The sequence below is a fragment of the Oncorhynchus keta genome, chromosome 8 (genome assembly GCF_023373465.1).
Source record: "Oncorhynchus keta strain PuntledgeMale-10-30-2019 chromosome 8, Oket_V2, whole genome shotgun sequence".
NCBI classification, from domain to species: domain Eukaryota; kingdom Metazoa; phylum Chordata; class Actinopteri; order Salmoniformes; family Salmonidae; genus Oncorhynchus; species Oncorhynchus keta.
In genome coordinates, this window is record NC_068428.1 from 3447314 (window position 1) to 3466528 (window position 19215).

Below are 19215 nucleotides of genomic sequence, written 5' to 3' on the forward strand. Positions count from 1 at the left end.
GGGAAGGTCAATGCGATTGACGGGGGTTAATTAACCAACAGTAGCTCAAGAGACGGTCGAGTGTGAGCAGCCTCTGTCCCGAGCCCCAATCCCTCTGCCATCAGGGTAGTTTCTCATTTCTGCCATTCAAGGAATGAACTGCTTCTTACAGAAATAAATGGTTTCCTGTTTGTCATTTTTGTACTCATTGTGTATTTCTTATTACTTATATTATTTCTCTATTTTCTTTCTCTCTACATCGTTTGGAAGGGGCCGTGAGTAATCATTTCACTGTTAGTCTACACCTGTTGTTTACGAAGCATGTGACAAATGATATTGGATTTGATTCGAATTGCACATCGACTGAGGACAACATTGAGGTATACTAAGGTAGGGAGGGAATTTCCAGAAATTTCCTGGAAAGAAATCTAAAATGACCAAGGATGAATCTTGAGGGCCTTCAAAAACCTGAATACAAAAGAAGTAGCCTTGAGTGAACTGTTAGCAATCAAGAAGGACTCCTTTTATAATTCTATATTCTATATTCTGAGTAGAAAGACAGAATGTCTGTCCTGCTACATGGGGTCCACACTCAGTGACTCCATTAGGCAATGAAAACAGTCGTCCCACTGTGGGGCTAAAGGGGGTTGAGCCGTCAGCATCTCTTTAAAAAGCATCAGCTGCCACCATCCCGGGTCTTTGACAACCTCTGTCAGTTTATGGAGATTCCAGACCCCCTCCACTGACCTTTATTGATTGTGGTCTGCACCAAACAGCCCCCTGCAGTCACCAAAGAGCCCTGCCCCTCGGGCTACAACAATGGGGTGCCGTAATGTTTCAATTACTGAACCCTTTCATTGTCTGGCCGTGACAGGGGAGATCCATCTCTAATTGCTGAGTGGTACCTTTTGTGGTCCATCCGGCATCCGCCCAAAGTAGGGTTTTTCAGACAGGACAGTTAGGATATGGTGTCCTACGACCACTGGACTGAAGAGAGGAACCAGTGTTGATAACTCCAACCAGAGTGATTTGATGTTTGTTTCATATTTCATCTGATGTGACTTGAAAGCATGTGTCTGTCCGGGATCAATATTTGCCCAAGGGAGTGTGATTAACAGGTTTACTGGTGTCCTCCTTACTCCAGGTAATGGATAGGCAGGCTGCTTGTCAAAGATAAGATCCAACTTCTGTTGTTGAACTGAATCTTCTCATTGCCTCATAGCTTACAATATCAAATTACAAATAATGTGCAAAAACGCAGTTCATTTTTAGAATGAAGACCATTTAATTTCACCAGGAAATATTTTGCAGAAAACCTGCTGTTGTGATATGGCCCTGGTTGCCATGGCAGCTAAACCTGTGATGCTCTTTTGGTGTCCTAATTCACCCGGTGAAATCCAGAGTGGCCAGATTATGAAACCACTGAGCCCTGTACAAAACCCTCAGGATAAAAAGCCTCTCCGCAGGTGCTTTCAACTCTATTGTTCAGTATTGCCACTTAGTGCTTTTTAAATCCGTCCTGTATTTCATATAATGATAACCAAACAATGGAGCTATCTTTTGCTCCTTTAGTATTGCTTATGAACAAACCACACTGTTTGTACCTTTTGGACCAAAAACCATTTACTTTACTTTTGCCATTTCTTACAAACGCAAAAGTGTGCACTGTGCAGGGGACAAGTTAGCCTCGGACAGTAGTGTCATATGCACTTGAGGGATTCTCTTAAGCAGCAGGAAAGTCGTTCTGGAAGTGGACTGTGAAACGCTTGTTCTCTAGTGGACCATCTTGATCTGACAGACCGAAGGGCCCCCTCTGTGGCACCCTTTGTGGCTCCCTCTGTGGCCCCCTCTGTGGCGGTCCAGACCCCAGGCTCAGGTGCTCCTTGGCTCAGAGTTGCAGCAACCTCTTTCAGCGATTCGTTATGCCTTGGGCCAGGCCTGCTGCGCCGGCACGTGCCAGACTTTAGCAAGGAGTCACACACAGGGACCCTGGCAACCGTCCGGCCCGGCAGCCACCCCACCCCACCACCTCCCCGCCCAACCCCAGCCCAGGACAAGAATAGGCAGAGCCCCGAAGGGCATGGAGGGTCCCCTCTGGAAGAAGAGGAGGAGGAGAAGGAGGAGGTGAAGGGCCTCTCTATTCTCCCCTGCAGCCCGGCAGGCTATTCATTAGCCCGAGTCATCAGGAGTTCAGTGTCTGAATGAGACAAGGACAAGTGGAGGGAACCAAATGCACACTGCAGAGAGAGCAGACAGACCGTGGCTGTTAGAATCGGAGCTGTGTGAGGAACACAGCGGAGAGGGAGTGTTTAACTGGGTTCGCTGCTCTGTGGTGATTAACAGCTATCTCTGTCAGAAAGGTCACGGCTACAGTCACAGGTCACTCTGCTGTTGTTATGAACACAGCTACATGAATAGAACACTGAGGTGGTTCAGAACATCAGAGTCAATGAGGGCAAGGTCTTATCAAATCCTGTCTGCTGTCATATCAGTTGGATTAGAGCTAGTCTTTTAAAGGAGGAAATATAAGGATTCTACTAGATCTGACTGTTCACAATCTGTTTCGTTCAATGAATAATAATATTGCACCATTTTTTCAAGAAAGCAAATTCTGAACAACCAACATCAACAATATACAACAACAATTTTACAATGATAAAATGTACAAATGCATTAATTTACTGTTTATAGAGAGAAATGACTCTTGGCTGAACTGGGTCTGGTGTCAGCCTGTGGCATGGGGTGCCCAGCTGGTCCCCTCATGGTGTCGATGCCCGCCCCCCCTGTCCGTCTGGCTGTATGCATAACATCATCAGACCCTTCATGGGGTCCCACATAAACAAAATACTAAAATATACTACGGTAGAAATACTATAATATTCACTGTAGTGTTTTTGTGGACTTTACTGTAGTGTTGTAGACATGGATGTCGTATACTGTAGTATTTACAGTTTACTATAGTATAAATACTGTAGTAAAAAAACAAGTGTGAGGTCACTTAGAAATGTTCTTATTTTCTTAAGAAAAGCAACATTTTTGTCCATTAAAATAACACCAAATTGATCAGAAATACAGTGTAGACATTGTTTAATGTTGTAAATGACTATTGTAGCTGGAAATGGCTGATTTTTATGGAATATCTACATAGGTGTACAGAGGCCCATTATCAGCAACCATCACTCCTGTGTTCCAATGGCATGTTGTGTTAGCTAATCCAAGTTTATCATTTTAAAAAGCTAATTGATCTTTAGAAAACCATTTTGCAATTATGTTAGCACAGCTGAAAACTGTTGTTTGAAAACTCAAACAACAGTTTGAGTTGTTTCCCAGAATAGAAAGAGGAGTGGGAGGCCCCGGTACACAACTGAGCAAGAGGAGAAGTACATTAGAGTGTCTAGTTTGAGAAACAGACGCCTCACAAGTCCTCAACTGGACTTGATCAATTTGATGTTATTTTAATGGACATCAAATGGACCTCGGGGTCCTCATATGTAGTTATGGCCACTAACCTGTTTTGAACCCCACCTGTTTGGCAAACAAATTATAATAACAAAAATAAATATTTAAATACATATTTTTTGCCTGTTTTGCATGTTATTTTGGCATTAATATGTGTCACGTATCAATTTGCTAACAATAGTCTTAATAATTGGTCTCTTTTTTGCTTTCTTGAGTAAAGCAGCTCCAAAATGCAGGTCTTTCAGCTTAGCTCACTGTTTTCTGTAGTGGAGGGGCAGCCAGCGAGTGTAGGTTGGTAATGTTCTCTAGTTGCGCCGTGATTGGCTCAGTGTTCTGTCACTGATGGGGACACCACGTCACTGCATAATCTATGGGTAGAGCTCGAAAATTCAAGCCCCTTGGGTGCTACCATAGAGTTACATTAAACGTTCTCATCCAAGAAGGCTCAAGATCATTGGCCACAGATAAAATGACATCCAATCATATTATATCTACAGTACCTTTGATTGGACATGTCAACATCATACTTTCAAAATCTCAGCTAGCAAGCTAGCAGTCATCATCATGAATCACGTCGACAATCTACTGTCAAATCCTTTTTACTCCTTATCATGTGAAGAGAAATAATGAAGAGAAATTATAGATTAAATGTGTCGGTGCTCATCGGCCATTGGACATAAACATCACACAAGTTGGAAATCGCAAATTCAACAATGAGTGGTTTGGAAGGAATCAGAGGCTAACTGCAAGCATTGCAAAGCAATCACTAGCCTGCTATTCAGTGGAGTGGGTGTGTGGTCCCAAGTCTGGGTTTAAAGTTCTCTTTTCCAAGCTTAAAAGGGTCAACAAAATTCAACATTGTCCATGCTGTCAATCCAGCATGTCTTCTGCCCCGCTCAAAACAACCGGGAACTGGGAAATCTGACTTCAGTGAGCTCAAAACAACTGGGAACTGGGAAATCTGACTTCAGTGAGTTCAAGACAACTGGGAACTGGGAAATCTGACTTCAGTGAGTTCAAGACAACTGGGAACTGGGAAATCTGACTTCAGTGAGTTCAAGACAACTGGGAACTGGGAAATCTGACTTCAGTGAGTTCAAAATAACTGGGAACTGGGAAATCTGACTTCAGTGAGTTCAAGACAACTGGGAACTGGGAAATCTGACTTCAGTGAGTTCAAGATAACTGGGAACTGGGAAATCTGACTTCAGTGAGTTCAAGATAACTGGGAACTGGGAAATCTGACTTCAGTGAGTTCAAGACAACTGGGAACTGGGAAATCTGACTTCAGTGAGTTCAGTGAGTTCAAGACAACTGGGAACTGGGAAATCTGACTTCAGTGAGTTCAAGACAACTGGGAACTGGGAAATCTGACTTCAGTGAGTTCAAGACAACTGGGAACTGGGAAATCTGACTTCAGTGAGTTCAAGACAACTGGGAACTGGGAAATCTGACTTCAGTGAGTTCAAGACAACTGGGAACTGGGAAATCTGACTTCAGTGAGTTCAAGACAACTGGGAACTGGGAAATCTGACTTCAGTGAGTTCAAGACAACTGGGAACTGGGAAATCTGACTTCAGTGAGTTCAAGACAACTGGGAACTGGGAAATCTGACTTCAGTGAGTTCAAGACAACTGGGAACTGGGAAATCTGACTTCAGTGAGTTCAAAATAACTGGGAACTGGGAAATCTGACTTCAGTGAGTTCAAGACAACTGGGAACTGGGAAATCTGACTTCAGTGAGTTCAAGACAACTGGGAACTGGGAAATCTGACTTCAGTGAGTTCAAGACAACTGGGAACTGGGAAATCTGACTTCAGTGAGTTCAAGACAACTGGGAACTGGGAAATCTGACTTCAGTGAGTTCAAGACAACTGGGAACTGGGAAATCTGACTTCAGTGAGTTCAAAATAACTGGGAACTGGGAAATCTGACTTCAGTGAGTTCAAGACAACTGGGAACTGGGAAATCTGACTTCAGTGAGTTCAAGACAACTGGGAACTGGGAAATCTGACTTCAGTGAGTTCAAGACAACTGGGAACTGGGAAATCTGACTTCAGTGAGTTCAAGACAACTGGGAACTGGGAAATCTGACTTCAGTGAGTTCAAGACAACTGGGAACTGGGAAATCTGACTTCAGTGAGTTCAAGACAACTGGGAACTGGGAAATCTGACTTCAGTGAGTTCAAGACAACTGGGAACTCTGAAAAAACATGCTCTGACTGGAACAATATGTTTTAAACGGTCATCCAATTCGGAATTGCAAGTATGTAACTCGGGCCTCTTTCTAGAGCTCTGACCTGAAGATCACTAATGTTATCAACCTTGTTTTTTTCCAGAGTTCCCAGTTGTCTTGGAAGCACCATAAATCCAGAGAATGCCAGACTTTTGATGACAACATTTTCCCATGAAGGACCGCCACGCCACCTTCCTGTTCAAGTGAGCACAGCACAACAAGGTCCGAAAATGTCTTGTATGCTGCTGCATAAATGATGTAATATGCCTGGGAGATATGTACACTGTCTGTGGTTAAGAAAGTAATACTGGGTGTATGTTGTGTAGTAAGCTGTTACCAGCCCATCCTAATCCTACACTTTTCCCCTCATAATTTCACCTACTGTTCTGACTTGGTGGTGCACATGTAGCCTATAGCCTGTTTTAGAATTATGTCGCTGTACATTTCAAAAGTGCTGAACAAATAGTTACATTGACTATGTCTGTCCTCGCTTGCTCATTAATGTCTTCATCGAAACTACAGATGGTCTCTGATCCGCTTGTTGTCCCCTTATGCCATAGTTTGTACATCTCAATTGTCAGTAGAAACCACATTTGTTTAAGCAAGTCAGCCATTTCAGCTATGTTTTTTAAAAGGCAGTAAATGAGGCTGAATGAACTGTTTGGCTGCCGGACAAGGCTCTGCTGATAGCCAGGTGGAGCAGTGGTAAAGTGTAGGGACTCTGCTGTTGGGACAGCTTTATGTAGGCCCTAACAGTGTGTGGGCACAGTTTGTCACAGTTATAGTGCAATTAATGTATTGTTTAGTGTTGTGTTGTGTCGTGTCGTGGCTTTGCTGACATGCATGCCCCACCAAGACTTACATGCTAAAATTGCCACTGGTTACAGCCATGGGTAGCCCTGAACAGATAGTTCAGTGTTAACTATAACCTGTAGTGAACACAGTATATGTTCTATACTTGGCATGTAGGTTCCTCACTTATGGGGATATGGGGTGGCACAAATTGGGATATGGGGGAGGGGAAGGAGCAGGGTAATATGCAAATTAAATACTGTAGTACAGTATATACTATAGTAATTACTGTAGTGTTTTTGTGGACTGTAGTGTTTTTGCTGACATTACTGTAGTATTTACTGTAGTGTTTTTGAGGACCTTACTGTAGTGTTTACTGCAGTGTTTTTGCTGACATTACTGTAGTATTTACTGTAGTGTTTTTGAGGACCTTACTGTAGTGTTTACTGCAGTGTTTTTGCTGACATTACTGTAGTATTTACTGTAGTGTTTTGTGGACCTTACTGTAGTGTTTACTGCAGTGTTTTTGCGGGCCTTACTGTAGTGTTTACTGCAGTGTTTTTGTGGACTGCAGTACACTGTAGTATTTACTATAGTATTCTACAGTATACTACAACATGCTATAGTAGCACTACACATGATCGGGGGACACTACAGTGTAGTATAGTATTCTACAGTATAGTACAGTTTACAACGAAATTCTATACTAACATGTAGCACTTTATAATGTGTGGTTTGTCCCAAATGCACCCTATTTCCTATATAGTGCACTACTTTCAATCAGGGCCTGGTCAAACGTAGTGCACAAAATAGGGAATAGCGTGCCATTTGGTACGCATACATGGTCTTTGTTCTGCTTTGGTCTGGTCCATTCCACACTGCCACCATCCAGACATTGGACATTGTCAGTCACCTGCTTACATTCCCCACGTACACTCACATCACATTACCAAAAACGTACATCAATGCCATAAAAGCTATTTGTTATTGAGTTATTGAATTTGCACAGATTCAATCAACCGCTAATAAAATCAGTCTTTGTACACTTGGTCGCTTTTTCATATGATATGACACATTTGTTTCTGTAAGTGTGTGTGCACGTGCCATATTTATGTGTGTGTGTGTGTGTGTGTGTGTGTGTGTGTTTATTAGTGTGTGTGCATGTCAGGGGATCATCTGCACAGGCTCACAGAGCAGAGGGCAGGCCAGAACAGCAGACTGGCAGGAACAGAGGGGAGCCAGGGTTATTTGCATAATTATGCCCCTGCTTCCTGGAGAGGCAATGAGAAACACTTCTCTAACCTCTATCGACCTTTCATGAACTGGAATACTGAACAGCACAGGGACAGAGGGAGAGAAAGAGGAAAATAAAGAGAGGTTGCCAAAAATCTGTAGTATTCAGTTGTATTGTGCAAGGTTGTGTGTGTACCCTGTGTGTGTGTGTGTGTGTGTGTGTGTGTGTGTGTGTGTGTGTGTGTGTGTGTGTGTGTGTGTGTGTGTGTGTGTGTGTGTGTGTGTGTGTGTGTGTGTGTGTGTGTGTGTGTGTGTGTGTCAGTTTGTTTAGGCTAGTTACGGTATGTGTTGCCTATGTGTTTCATGAATGTTATCTCTGCGTCTTCAATTCAGGTAGGATTCCTTTGTAGTCAAGCCCCTATTGGCCGTCAGGACGATCACCCAGCCATTGGTTAGTCTAAGAATACACATTTATCGGCATTGATCGTAAATGGAGGATTTGTATCTCTCATCCCTCCATAAAACAGGACCACGTCTGCAACATAATCAGGCTCTAATGTGAGAGGCCTCTCCTGCCTTATTGGAAATTCATTCTGAATAGCTTGTTATTATCTTGGCCTCTGGATGTGTGAATAGATTTACAAGCATTAGGGCCGGGGCATTGTGTGGGGCATGTGTGGAGGACGTCCGGGGTCTTTTGTGTGTGCTGGGGTTGGAATCAGCTGTCCCCTCCACAAAAGCCGTCTGCTTGGAGGAACACAACAGAGAAATGTGTCGCGGTGTTTTCAGGAATCACCAAGTAGACATGTGCCAGCTTTAGACTGTGTCTCGCTCTAAACAAGCAAGCTGTTAACACGTAGGCTACAGACTCATGTGCATGTACAAATAAATGCGGGCAATGCGCTTGAGATTGTGGGGTTGAACGGTGGTTAGGGGAGGATGTCGTGATTTTTAAAAAAATATATGGAGATATTTAAAACTATAAAATACTTCAAAGTCGTGACGGTTTGAGACAGTATACCTTCACATCACCTGATGACAGTGTCACAACAATTGTCTGGAGGCCTATCTCTCTTGTCATTAGGATCCAAACAGACCGTTCCCTCCTCTCTGGTCTCTTGGCCGAAATAACGAGTCTTTCACTTTGAGAGTGTGTCAGGTCAACAGGGGGATTGGAGCTTATTGTTTGAGCCGTGCTCGTCCCACAGAGAAAGATGGGTATCAGAGCCACCTGTATCCTGAACGCCACAAAAAGGATCAGTGGCCATCTGCAGGACTAGACTCCAACAGCCTTGAGCTGTGTCAGGGATCTGTAGCTAGGCTAGGAACAAGAAGGGCTGGGGGGGGGGGGCATGATTATGTAAGAGTGGAAATTGGACTTAATTCTTTAGCAGCAACAGTCATTCAAGTTTCGGGAGCTCCTCTATGCTGTCTTCATTTTCCCGTGGTCGATGTGCCACTCTCCGTAACACCCAAATGACATGTTCGAGTCATATAGGCAGGGGCAAGCTCTCACAACTCACCTTATAAAACTGTGGACAAGTAATAATGTAGAGATACGTGCATTATCGAAACAGCAACAACAACAAAAAGGAACCTCTTCCTACAGCTGTTCTATATGTTGTGGAAAAGTCGATTCAAAGATCTAGGCAGAGACTATTTAAGGTACAATAGTAAATCTGTAATAGAAGCAGCTGCAGGGAGACCTGTCTCTGATTTTACAGTCAGGGAAGAACTCACAGGGGAGATGGTTGCATATCACTCATATAGAGGGAGGTGGTAGTAGTTGTTTTTATACAAGCAACATTAACAGACAACAATGGCCTTGTGTTGGGGTGCAGACATATAACAGGCATCGGACTCTTATGAAATGCAGTTCATCACAATTCAACACAGAACAGCGCATAGACCTTGAGAAGTTACAACAGCTCACCCCAATTTTGCCACCGCATATATAATGTCATTTGACAGGGTCAGATGCTGAGTTTGATTTAAAAAAAAAAAAAATCTTGCTCACAGGTAAAACTAAAGAAATGCCGAATTTACAATACGAATAATTACAAAACACTCATTTAAAAAACGTAACACATAATGCATGACATAAAAAGAATACAGAACACTTGAAACGTTACAGGACATTTTTGATGATGGAAATTGAAATATTAAAATGTGATTGTAAAAAAAAAGGATGCAGGCTATTAATGACACACGGATTACCAGCCCCCAAAAACAAACAATGCAGTTGTAGTCATAACAATTTTTCCGTGTGTGTGTGTGTGTGTGTGTGTGTGTGTGTGTGTGTGTGTGTGTGTGTGTGTGTGTGTGTGTGTGTGTGTGTGTGTGTGTGTGTGTGTGTGTGTGTTTGTTGACTCTCCTTGGGGTTGCCTGGACCTGACACCAACACCTGCCGTACTGGAAAATGCCTGGAGGTTTGTTTGACTTGCCATGGGCAGCCGGGGCGAGTGGATGAGAGTGTGTTTACTTTTCTTCTTTTGTCTTTTTCTTAGAACGGTGAAGATAAGAGGCACGCGCTGTGCTGCACTCTGCTGTGGACTAAGCTGAAAGACTGTCTGTTCACTTTTCCTTTTTTTTCAGGAGGGATGGAGCCGATAAGTAGATGGAGGATGTGAATCGAAAAGAGAGGAAAGGAAATTGGGGGTGTGGCTGACAAGCAAAGGGCAGGTGTAACTTCCACCACTGTGTGTGTGTGTGTGTGTGTGTGTGTGTGTGTGTGTGTGTGTGTGTGTGTGTGTGTGTGTGTGTGTGTGTGTGTGTGTGTGTGTGTGTGTGTGTGTGTGTGTGTGTGTGTGTGTGTGTGTGTGTGTGTGTGTGTGTGTGTGTTAGGTTAAAACACACACACATATACACACACACCCACATGTATGCCCTCACACACAGTAACACATCCAACCATGTAACACTACTCCCCAGGTCTGGCTAACCGCATTACACTGCGATGGATGTCTGATTACATCTGCTAAATTAAATAACTCTGTGTTGCTTTCATGTGAGATATCGAGTCAGCTCACAGGAGAAAATAAAGGTGTATTTGAACAGGACCAGAGAGGAGTAGAACTGCCTTGGGATGCTGACTGTGAAGCCTCTGCAATGCACACTTAAAGACAACACACAATGCAATTGTAAACAAGACTGGGGTTTCAGCTCTGTGACACTTAACCCTTCCTTAATTACAGAGTCAGTAGTGCCAGGATACATATACTCCATGTCCCTGTTATATTAACACAGTCTCACTCCTCTCTCCTTCAATGGAGATCAGATTAGCTGTCATATTTGAATAGTAGACGTGTGACTATTTGTAAATGCTACGGTTTTTATCTTTCCCCAAAGGTTTTTTTTCTTCTTCTGTGTAGATGTAGACTGCGACAGACAGCTCTATTATAGTGCAGCAGCGGTCTGTAATGTTTGTGTGAAAGGCTTTATCTGGAGCTCTTATCTTTGGCCCGCTCCCCAGCTGCCTGCCCTACACCTGTCTGTCTGTCAGACCCAGTGGGAGGAGGTGTGTGGATGGGGGGGGGGTGCAGGCTGTTGGCCAGGCCGTCGCTGTGTGAGGAGTGGGGTTTGGGGTTCAGGGGGAACTGAAGGAATGTGTTGTGATTAGTGAGGACATACTTTGTGGTCACCGCAGGGCGTTTGTGAAGTGCAGTTGAGGGACATTTCCTCGTCAGTGTTTTTTTTTTTTTTAAAGAGAGTCCAAGAATTTTCAGCATGATTATGTGACGGTTTACCACGACCGTCTTCTTGTTTCCTACATTACAGAATAATAGTGAAGACATCAAAACTATGAAATAACACATATGGAATTGAGAGAATGCCAAGAGTGTGTAAAGCTGTCATCAAGGCAAAGGGTGGCTACTTTGAAGAATCTCAAATATAAAATATATTTTGATTTGTTTAACACTTTACATGATTCCATATGTGTTATTTCATAGTTTTGATGTCTTCGCTATTATGCTACAATGTAAAAATAAAGAAAAACCCTTGAATGAGGAGGTGTGTCCAAACCTTTGACTGGTATCCATAATTTCAAAGCTCAGTGATTCACTCATAATGGTCCATTTCATAGAGAATGTTGCAAACTGGACAACATGTAGGAAATTACTTTGAAGAGATGGTGATTGGGTCAAAATAGGCATTTGGCTATTGCTAAATTCAGTCTTTAACTGCCACTTCCCTAAAGTGAGACTCTTCCCACATGTCAACTCATTATTCTCAGCTTTGGAAGCATCGTCATTCATCAAAGTTCGTGTGGCTATCATTCAACACTGCATCCTTGGAAATATTCTCCAGACTTAGAGGGAATTGTTGATATGTTGTCAATTTATTATTCTAGACCAAATTTTCTTCCCAAGATGCATTTTACGTATATGTCTTAGCATGTATTTTTTTTTAGGCCAACTGTATATGCAAATATGTACATATTTAATTCAATATAAACTGATTTGCATATCCTATCATAAAAAATGCAGAAAATTGTTAATACAAAAAATGATTATATTTGTGTCTACGTTCAGCTGGTAAAAGTTGATTGTGACATGATTAAGTTTTAAAAAATCCTTATTATAGTGTGGTGCCTGATCTTAATCTATAAATGTTCTGTTTTTAAGCATCCAGCTTAATTTTTTTTTGTCCAATCATTTATAAGCTGAGGTTAGAAACAACCATAATAGGGCCATGCCTTAAGTTCCTGACCCATGCCACTCCCAGTGGCAATGACCATATGTGTGATTGACAGCATGTAGGCCCCTATCACAGGCAGCAGGTACTGTGTGATGGTGTGGCTGGCCCAGCCATCACACCTTTTTACTCCTCCAGTGATCTGGTTGCCATGGAGAACCAGGTGCAGCCCAGGTGTGAGGAGTAGTGTGAGCTGTACAGACGTGCTCAGCTACTAAGACACACTGAGCCGGGGGGCCATTTTCTTACCCCCTTAGTTGCAATGTTAAAAAGGTCCCCTTATTTCCTTTTTTTAAAACACTGTACTCAGTATCACTAAGCCAAATACAATGTCATTGTATGATTATTAATGTGCTTTCTGAAAAGTGATACTTTTATCATTTTTATACTACAGCCATACTTAAATAGTAGAAAAAGAAAATAATATAGACCTATTTCCTCTGTTTTAAGCAATCAACTCCAAACGAAAGTTGCAATGTGCAGACTGACTCAACTTAGTGTGCTTGGATTCAGAATTGTTATACTATTTATCCCTTTTAAAATAAAACCATTTGAAATTTGCATAAATGAACATGTGTTTGATTGAGAACCATAGGAGTACAGTGGAAGCTATTCAAAATGCCCCTGCCAATTAAGCTACAAGATTTTAAAACATCCCTGCTCACATGCTCTAACACTTCTATAAACTATTACTAATTGTAATTTGCATAAATTTGCATACAACTTCAGAGATTCAATGCCAAGCAAGGTTATTATAGTTTTTTGATTTTATATGTGTTTTTATTTCTATTCGTTTTATTTGAAATTATGTTTACTTTCAGTTTGTTTTCAGACCTGATTTGCTAGTTTTATTTAGTTTCAGTTGTATAAATAAAATAAAAAAAATATTATTTGTTGTCAGTTTTAGTTGTAGTGTTAGGGACAGAAATCATGACTGGGAGGCTAGAAGCCATTCGTGTCTTTTGTGTGTTTTTCGGGATGTCACTTCTTGCAACTAGGAGGCAGTAATACATAAGGTGATGGGTCAGGTCATAGGTCAGGTCATAGGTTAGGTTTAAATTATAATGGTAATGTTCTTTTGCTCAGACGTTGCATGCATCAACCAATGGTTGCATGCTATGTCATCTAATGTGCAGTTTGGCACCAGATTGCTATAACATATGATGTGGTTAGCTGATATGTAAAATACCTATCCAGGCATTGAAAGATCTGGCATGCGTCAGGAACATACCCAATCTCAATGTGACTTGGATTGAAAAGGAATAGTGCAGAGACTGGTGCAAAAAAAAATATGGCATAAGGAAAATCTCTCTCGCCCATGTTTACACCAATCCAATGCTTTTTAACTTTAGTGGTACATGCAAGAAGAATCAAGTTAGTTACCTAGAATTATTTTTTTCCGGTAAGCCAGTGATAGTGATTCACAAACTAGGCCTATTTGAAACATTGCTATTTCCTGGCCACATTTACCCCCCAGAATTGAGTTTGTTTTGGAGTCAAGGATAATAGTTTAATATAGTTTTAGTTTTTCAAGCAGGTTTTTTTTTCAGTTTTTTTTTTCAGTTTACTACATAGTTTTTTCATGATTAGTGTTAGTTTTAATTTCAGCTTAATTTGCTATGATAACCTTGATGCCAACCACAAGAAGACCGTGGTAGACATTTTAAATGCTACTACTCTTGAACCATTTCAGCTTCAAACATTAAAACAACTTTAACATGTTCTAAACTAGAGCAATTATAACTATTAACATTAGCATAAAATAATAACCCACAGTTAAAGTAACGCTTAAACCATTCAAGCTAGAGACACCACACCAACTTTCACATGTTCCGGGCATGCTATCTATCAGTCAATCAAGCAATCAATCAATCTTTCCATCGACCTACTTTTTCAACTATAAAAGGTCACTACTATTACTACGGTAGTCACTACCACTGCTAGAACTTATTTCACAACCGTAAATACCTTAAGACAAGCTAGCAAGCACACATATTTTCTTTAGGAAATGTACTATAGTTATGTGGATAATAATTAAATGTCTGATAATATCTAAAACATGTATGTGACCTCTAAGTAGCCCTAGTAGTGACAGAACCTACACAGTATCCTCTCTCTCTAACTACCCTCTGCTGTGCTGTTGGGATGCAGTGAATAAACATACACACACTATCTGGTGCAGTAGTGCCATCTCTGCTTCCTGTTGGTCTGCTCTGTGCTGCGAGGCTGCGATGGGATGTCGCTAATGGATGCTGCCTCTTGTGTGAAGACGATAGCCTGAGACCCAACGTCAGTGTAGTGAGGGGGAGCCTCAACAAACTCAAGTCAAGTGTCTTGTCTTGCCACCTGCTAAACACCTGCAACTGCCCTGTGCTCCCTCACTGACTGACCATGCAGTGCCAAGTCGAGGCTGTGTCCATTTACTTACGGACAATAGTGACGTGCACTACAATATGGTGTTGACACCAGCACTATGGCTGCAAGGTCCTACCTAAGCTCAGGTCAGAAAACATCAATTAGTCCAAGTTAGTCAAACAGTATGGATTTTTTTGCTTTTATTATTTGGACATTTAGCAAATACTGCAGAAACATACAAACGCGGTAAGAGCTTATAGATACAAAACAATCAGAGGGAACGAAATATGATTGCATTTAAGAGCATTGAAGAGAATGTTTTATAAACTCATGGTCATTAGATTGTAGCCTACTTCACTCATACACCATTCTCTGTATCTATGTAAACTTGACATAAATAAGTAAAAATGATACTTTGCTATGGCATGAAGAAATGCATTAATGAGTCACACATAAATCACACAAAACAATCATTTACATAAAATAAATTCAATAAATAAATAAATAAAAATCATGATGGTTTACTTGTAGTATATTGGCAATACAGTATGCAGATAACAGTGATGATACAATATCTGGCCAAGGATAAATAAGACATTAAAAACAATCATTATTCGACACATAAATTAAGGCAGTTTTACAGCAGGTGTGTACAAGAGCTCTAATCCAAGGCATTGATGAATCGGGAAAACCTTTCAAATTGTATTATGTTCAGAGACAAAGCTAAAATGGAATGTCCACAGATTCACAAGCTATAATAAAGCTAATAGATACATTTCCAGCCTGTGAATTAAAAGGCAATTTTATGACAACGGTACAGCTAGGATATCCCTTTCTTAGGTCTAGAAGCTAATGCAAAAGCACTTGTGCAGAGATACTAGAAAAATAAGTTAACAGTCTAATGCTTTACTTTCTTTCGATCAACTAAGATGAGTCTGAAAAATATAGAATTCAAGCTCCAAACAGGATTTAAAATCCCCCTTTACTAAATGCACAGGCTGAGGATGGAGTCGAACTCACGCACATGACTTCCATGCGTACAGGCACAGGTTCAACAGGCTGGGCGCACAGGCATCTGAAGGAGGATCACCTGCCTGTTTTCTGAGGGATGACATTTGTTGATGTGCCGTGTAAGTCCCGGTGAACTGTAGAACATGGCAGGGCAATATTTGCATGGGTAGACCTGCGAGGAGTGGAGGAGACGGATATGCCTTTCCTGGTTGACTCTGTTGGGAAAGTTCTCTCCACAAACAGGGCACAGGTGGCACCCTGAGGAACTCAGATTCAATGGTGCGTGGCTTGGAGTTTGGTCGCTGGGCTTTCCCTCGCTTTGGGATGATGGATAGGCATCGTGGTCCTCGCTGCTGGTGTTGTGGGAGGATGTGGCATGTTGAGATAGGATGTGCTTTCTCAGGTATGCCTGGCGTTTAAACTTTTTCCCACAGTGATGACAATCATAGAGACCCTCCTCTGATCCAACTGATCCCGACTCTGACAGCCCGGGGCTGGGTGTGTCTCTTTCGCTCCGGAGCTTTATTTCTTCAGACACAGCCTTATCAATCGCCGGCATCTTATCACTCTGGGATTTAATATTTTGCGCACTAGACATGGACGCTGTATTCTGTGGCTTTGGTTTGTGCCAGCGCCTGTGGGAGGCTAGGTTCGCCGGGCAGCTGAACACCTTATCGCATTCAGGGCATCTGTATTCAACTCTCACAATCCTGGAGCACTTGTGCTGGGCCAGCGCGAACGGGTTGCCATATGCTTCTCTGCACAGTTGACAGACGAACTCACCGAGGGGTTTGTCACCTGCTGCCGGCTGTGGTCTGGGTTTTTGGTCCACAGGCGCCTCTTTAATTTTGAGGCCAAGCACGGGTGATGTGGTCATCTCGTCTTCGAAGTGTAGTTTCCTGATAGCTTTGTTTTTTTTGGATGGAGGCTTGTTTTTACGCTCGGTGTCGCTTGAAGGCCTTTTGGTGCCATTCCCGGTAACAGCGGGTGGGATTGGGTTCGTGGTTGTCCCGGTCCGGTTGCTGTTACTGGTACCGATTTTTAGGTCCACTGGGGCAAAGAGATTATCTAAAGTGGTAAGCGCTGCGGGTGTGGGAAACGATTCAGCAGACACAGGTGAGCCTAGATTTAAACGTCTCTCAAAATATGCCCGTTCATGGTCCTTACTGACGGGCCGGGTGGGGCTGTAGAGCGCCTGGTACAATGCCTCCGGGTTCCCAAACTGAACGGGTTTAGCGTCATGTCCGGGTGCCGCTGCTGTGGCTGATGCCTCGCAGAACACCGATGCTGCTGCTGCGCGCTCAGGGAAGGATGCGAGAGCCTCCGACTGTAGTGCGTCTTTTGGACTCTGTAAAGCGTGTATTTGTGGTCCCTGCTCCTCTTCGTCAGAGCGCACCCTGTAAGACACAGGGTTCGCTTTCTTGTTCCTTTTCACTAAAAACCCTCTTGGCATTTTTGCGGTGGACGGAACGAATAAGGCACTTTGGACCCACAGATGATGTTGAAATAAAATCCAGGTTCAGGTTATTATTGCAGACACATCGGACACTTTGATTTTCACCGTCCCCTGTTATTGATTCGTTCTCTTCCCGAGATGCTTTTACCACGACATAGCTGCACTCTTTTTAAGGAGACATGATGACATTGTTCTCGCCCCTTGTTGCCTCATCCCCAACCAATCAGATGGAACCAACATCCCTATGGATTTGCGAGTGGGTGGGGAGGGTGGAGAGGTGGGCTTGGTTTCGGGTGGAAATGTAGGAGGATTTGCAGATTTCTAAACAGATGTACCTGAGTTTGTATTATATTACTATGTGCTCATTGCCCCCCCCCCTCCCTATCCCGTTAAAGGCACACGCCGGGACCCTCCTTTTTTACGGTCTGATGAGTTTGTATAGAAATGCACACGTGCCTCGGCTTTGTGTCTCCTTTGGAGGAGGAGGAGGGGGGCTCTGATCTGCCAAAAAGGAGACATCCGTCACTACACAACAACCATCAGAATCTAAAATCCAAATTGGGTAGGGGTGCCTGATTAACGGACAATGACTAAGATTCTGGGGTTGGTGTTGTTTATTAGTAGGCCCTACTCAAAATATTATCTTCAGTGCAGACACACGCACACACACAATGTTGAGTGGCATGTTTTAGTCTGCTTCAATTGCATCCATATTCAACCTTATTCGAGGCTAAACCGTTTCGGCAAATGATTTATTGGCAACCTATATTCAAACAAGTTGTATAGATTAGGCTATCCCATAAAAACACACAAATCCCAAACAAGCAAATATATATATATATATATATATATATATATATATATATATATATATATATATATATATATATATATATATATATATATATATATATATATATATATGTATGCAAATAAACATTTTAAGGCATTCATAGCGACATGTGTTGGATACGACAGTTGAACTCTGGACATATGAAGCAGTCATTTTACGCATACATAATTAACAAAAGGGGTTTCCTGTTTTGCATTACAATGGCCGCGCTTGTGCAAGCTGTAGGCCTATACCGCTTGTGATTGAAAAGGAAATTGCACGGTAAAATGGGCCCCAAAAGCAATCTGGCCAAGAGATACTGTCGGCGCGTGCTGTGCGTAATCAGTGCAGTTTGGACAAAGCGGACGGTCTCTAAATGGGCCAAACCATGATTATCTCTCCGTTAAAACAGTCAAACCCAATTCCTTCAGGGTCAAATCATATCCTATCTCTAAAATATAGCTTAGGCTACCCACCACCATCGCGATGAATGAGAAGATTTGTCTAGTTTGGTTAATGCGACAAGATTTAATTCCATTGTGCCATAAACCACATGTCTAGCAAGTGTTTTTGTGTCTATATCGATGACACACTGTTGACAGAATTTCACCCAACAATATTTTTTTTCTATGCAATGGAATTGGTTATTGGAATGGCCTCGACCTCACCCGTTGTTAAAAGGCCTAAATATGTATAGGCTACAACAACAAAAACTCGGTCAAAGTCATCTGAAATGGAGCTAAGTGAAATGATTAATGATCAATTCAGAAAAAGCAAATATGTCGAGGCAAAAGCTCCTTTGAGTATTAAGTGTAGGCCTTCGACAACATAATTATCAAATAGGCCTAATAAAATCACACAAATGAGCTACGAATTAAAACAATCACACACATCTGGAAGATTTCATTTAGTTAGGAAAAGGGTAATTAGCCTAGGCCCATATAATGCAAAAAAAACAACATTTCATTGGAAAAACTCTTAAAGTGTTTGGAAAATGTTTATAGGTCTACATTGCCTTCCTCTGTAAAATTGTTCACATTAAAACTGGCGAATCAAGATACGACACAATTCATTTGGGTGTCATTGAGCCGTGTCATTTTATAAATTAATATATTCTCGTTCTCCCCATTAACGTTTATCTTACCGAGCTATGTGATAAACGCGTGA

General features: G+C 42.1%; 1 protein-coding gene across 1 annotated transcript; it reads right to left on the bottom strand.

The window, feature by feature from the left end:
- Window positions 1–14934: 14934 nt before the first annotated feature.
- LOC118386697 (insulinoma-associated protein 1a-like) lies at window positions 14935–17394 on the bottom strand. The gene has a single exon (XM_035774425.2). The coding sequence runs from the start codon at window positions 17211–17213 to the stop codon at window positions 15801–15803; it is 1413 nt and encodes a 470-aa protein (XP_035630318.1). The 5' UTR covers window positions 17214–17394; the 3' UTR covers window positions 14935–15800.
- Between the last annotated feature and the right edge of the window lie 1821 nt (window positions 17395–19215).

What these genes read in the sequence shown, in the direction of transcription:
- LOC118386697 (XM_035774425.2), bottom strand. Translation starts at nt 17,213, where the DNA reads ATGCCAAGAGGGTTTTTAGTGAAAAGGAACAAGAAAGCGAACCCTGTG.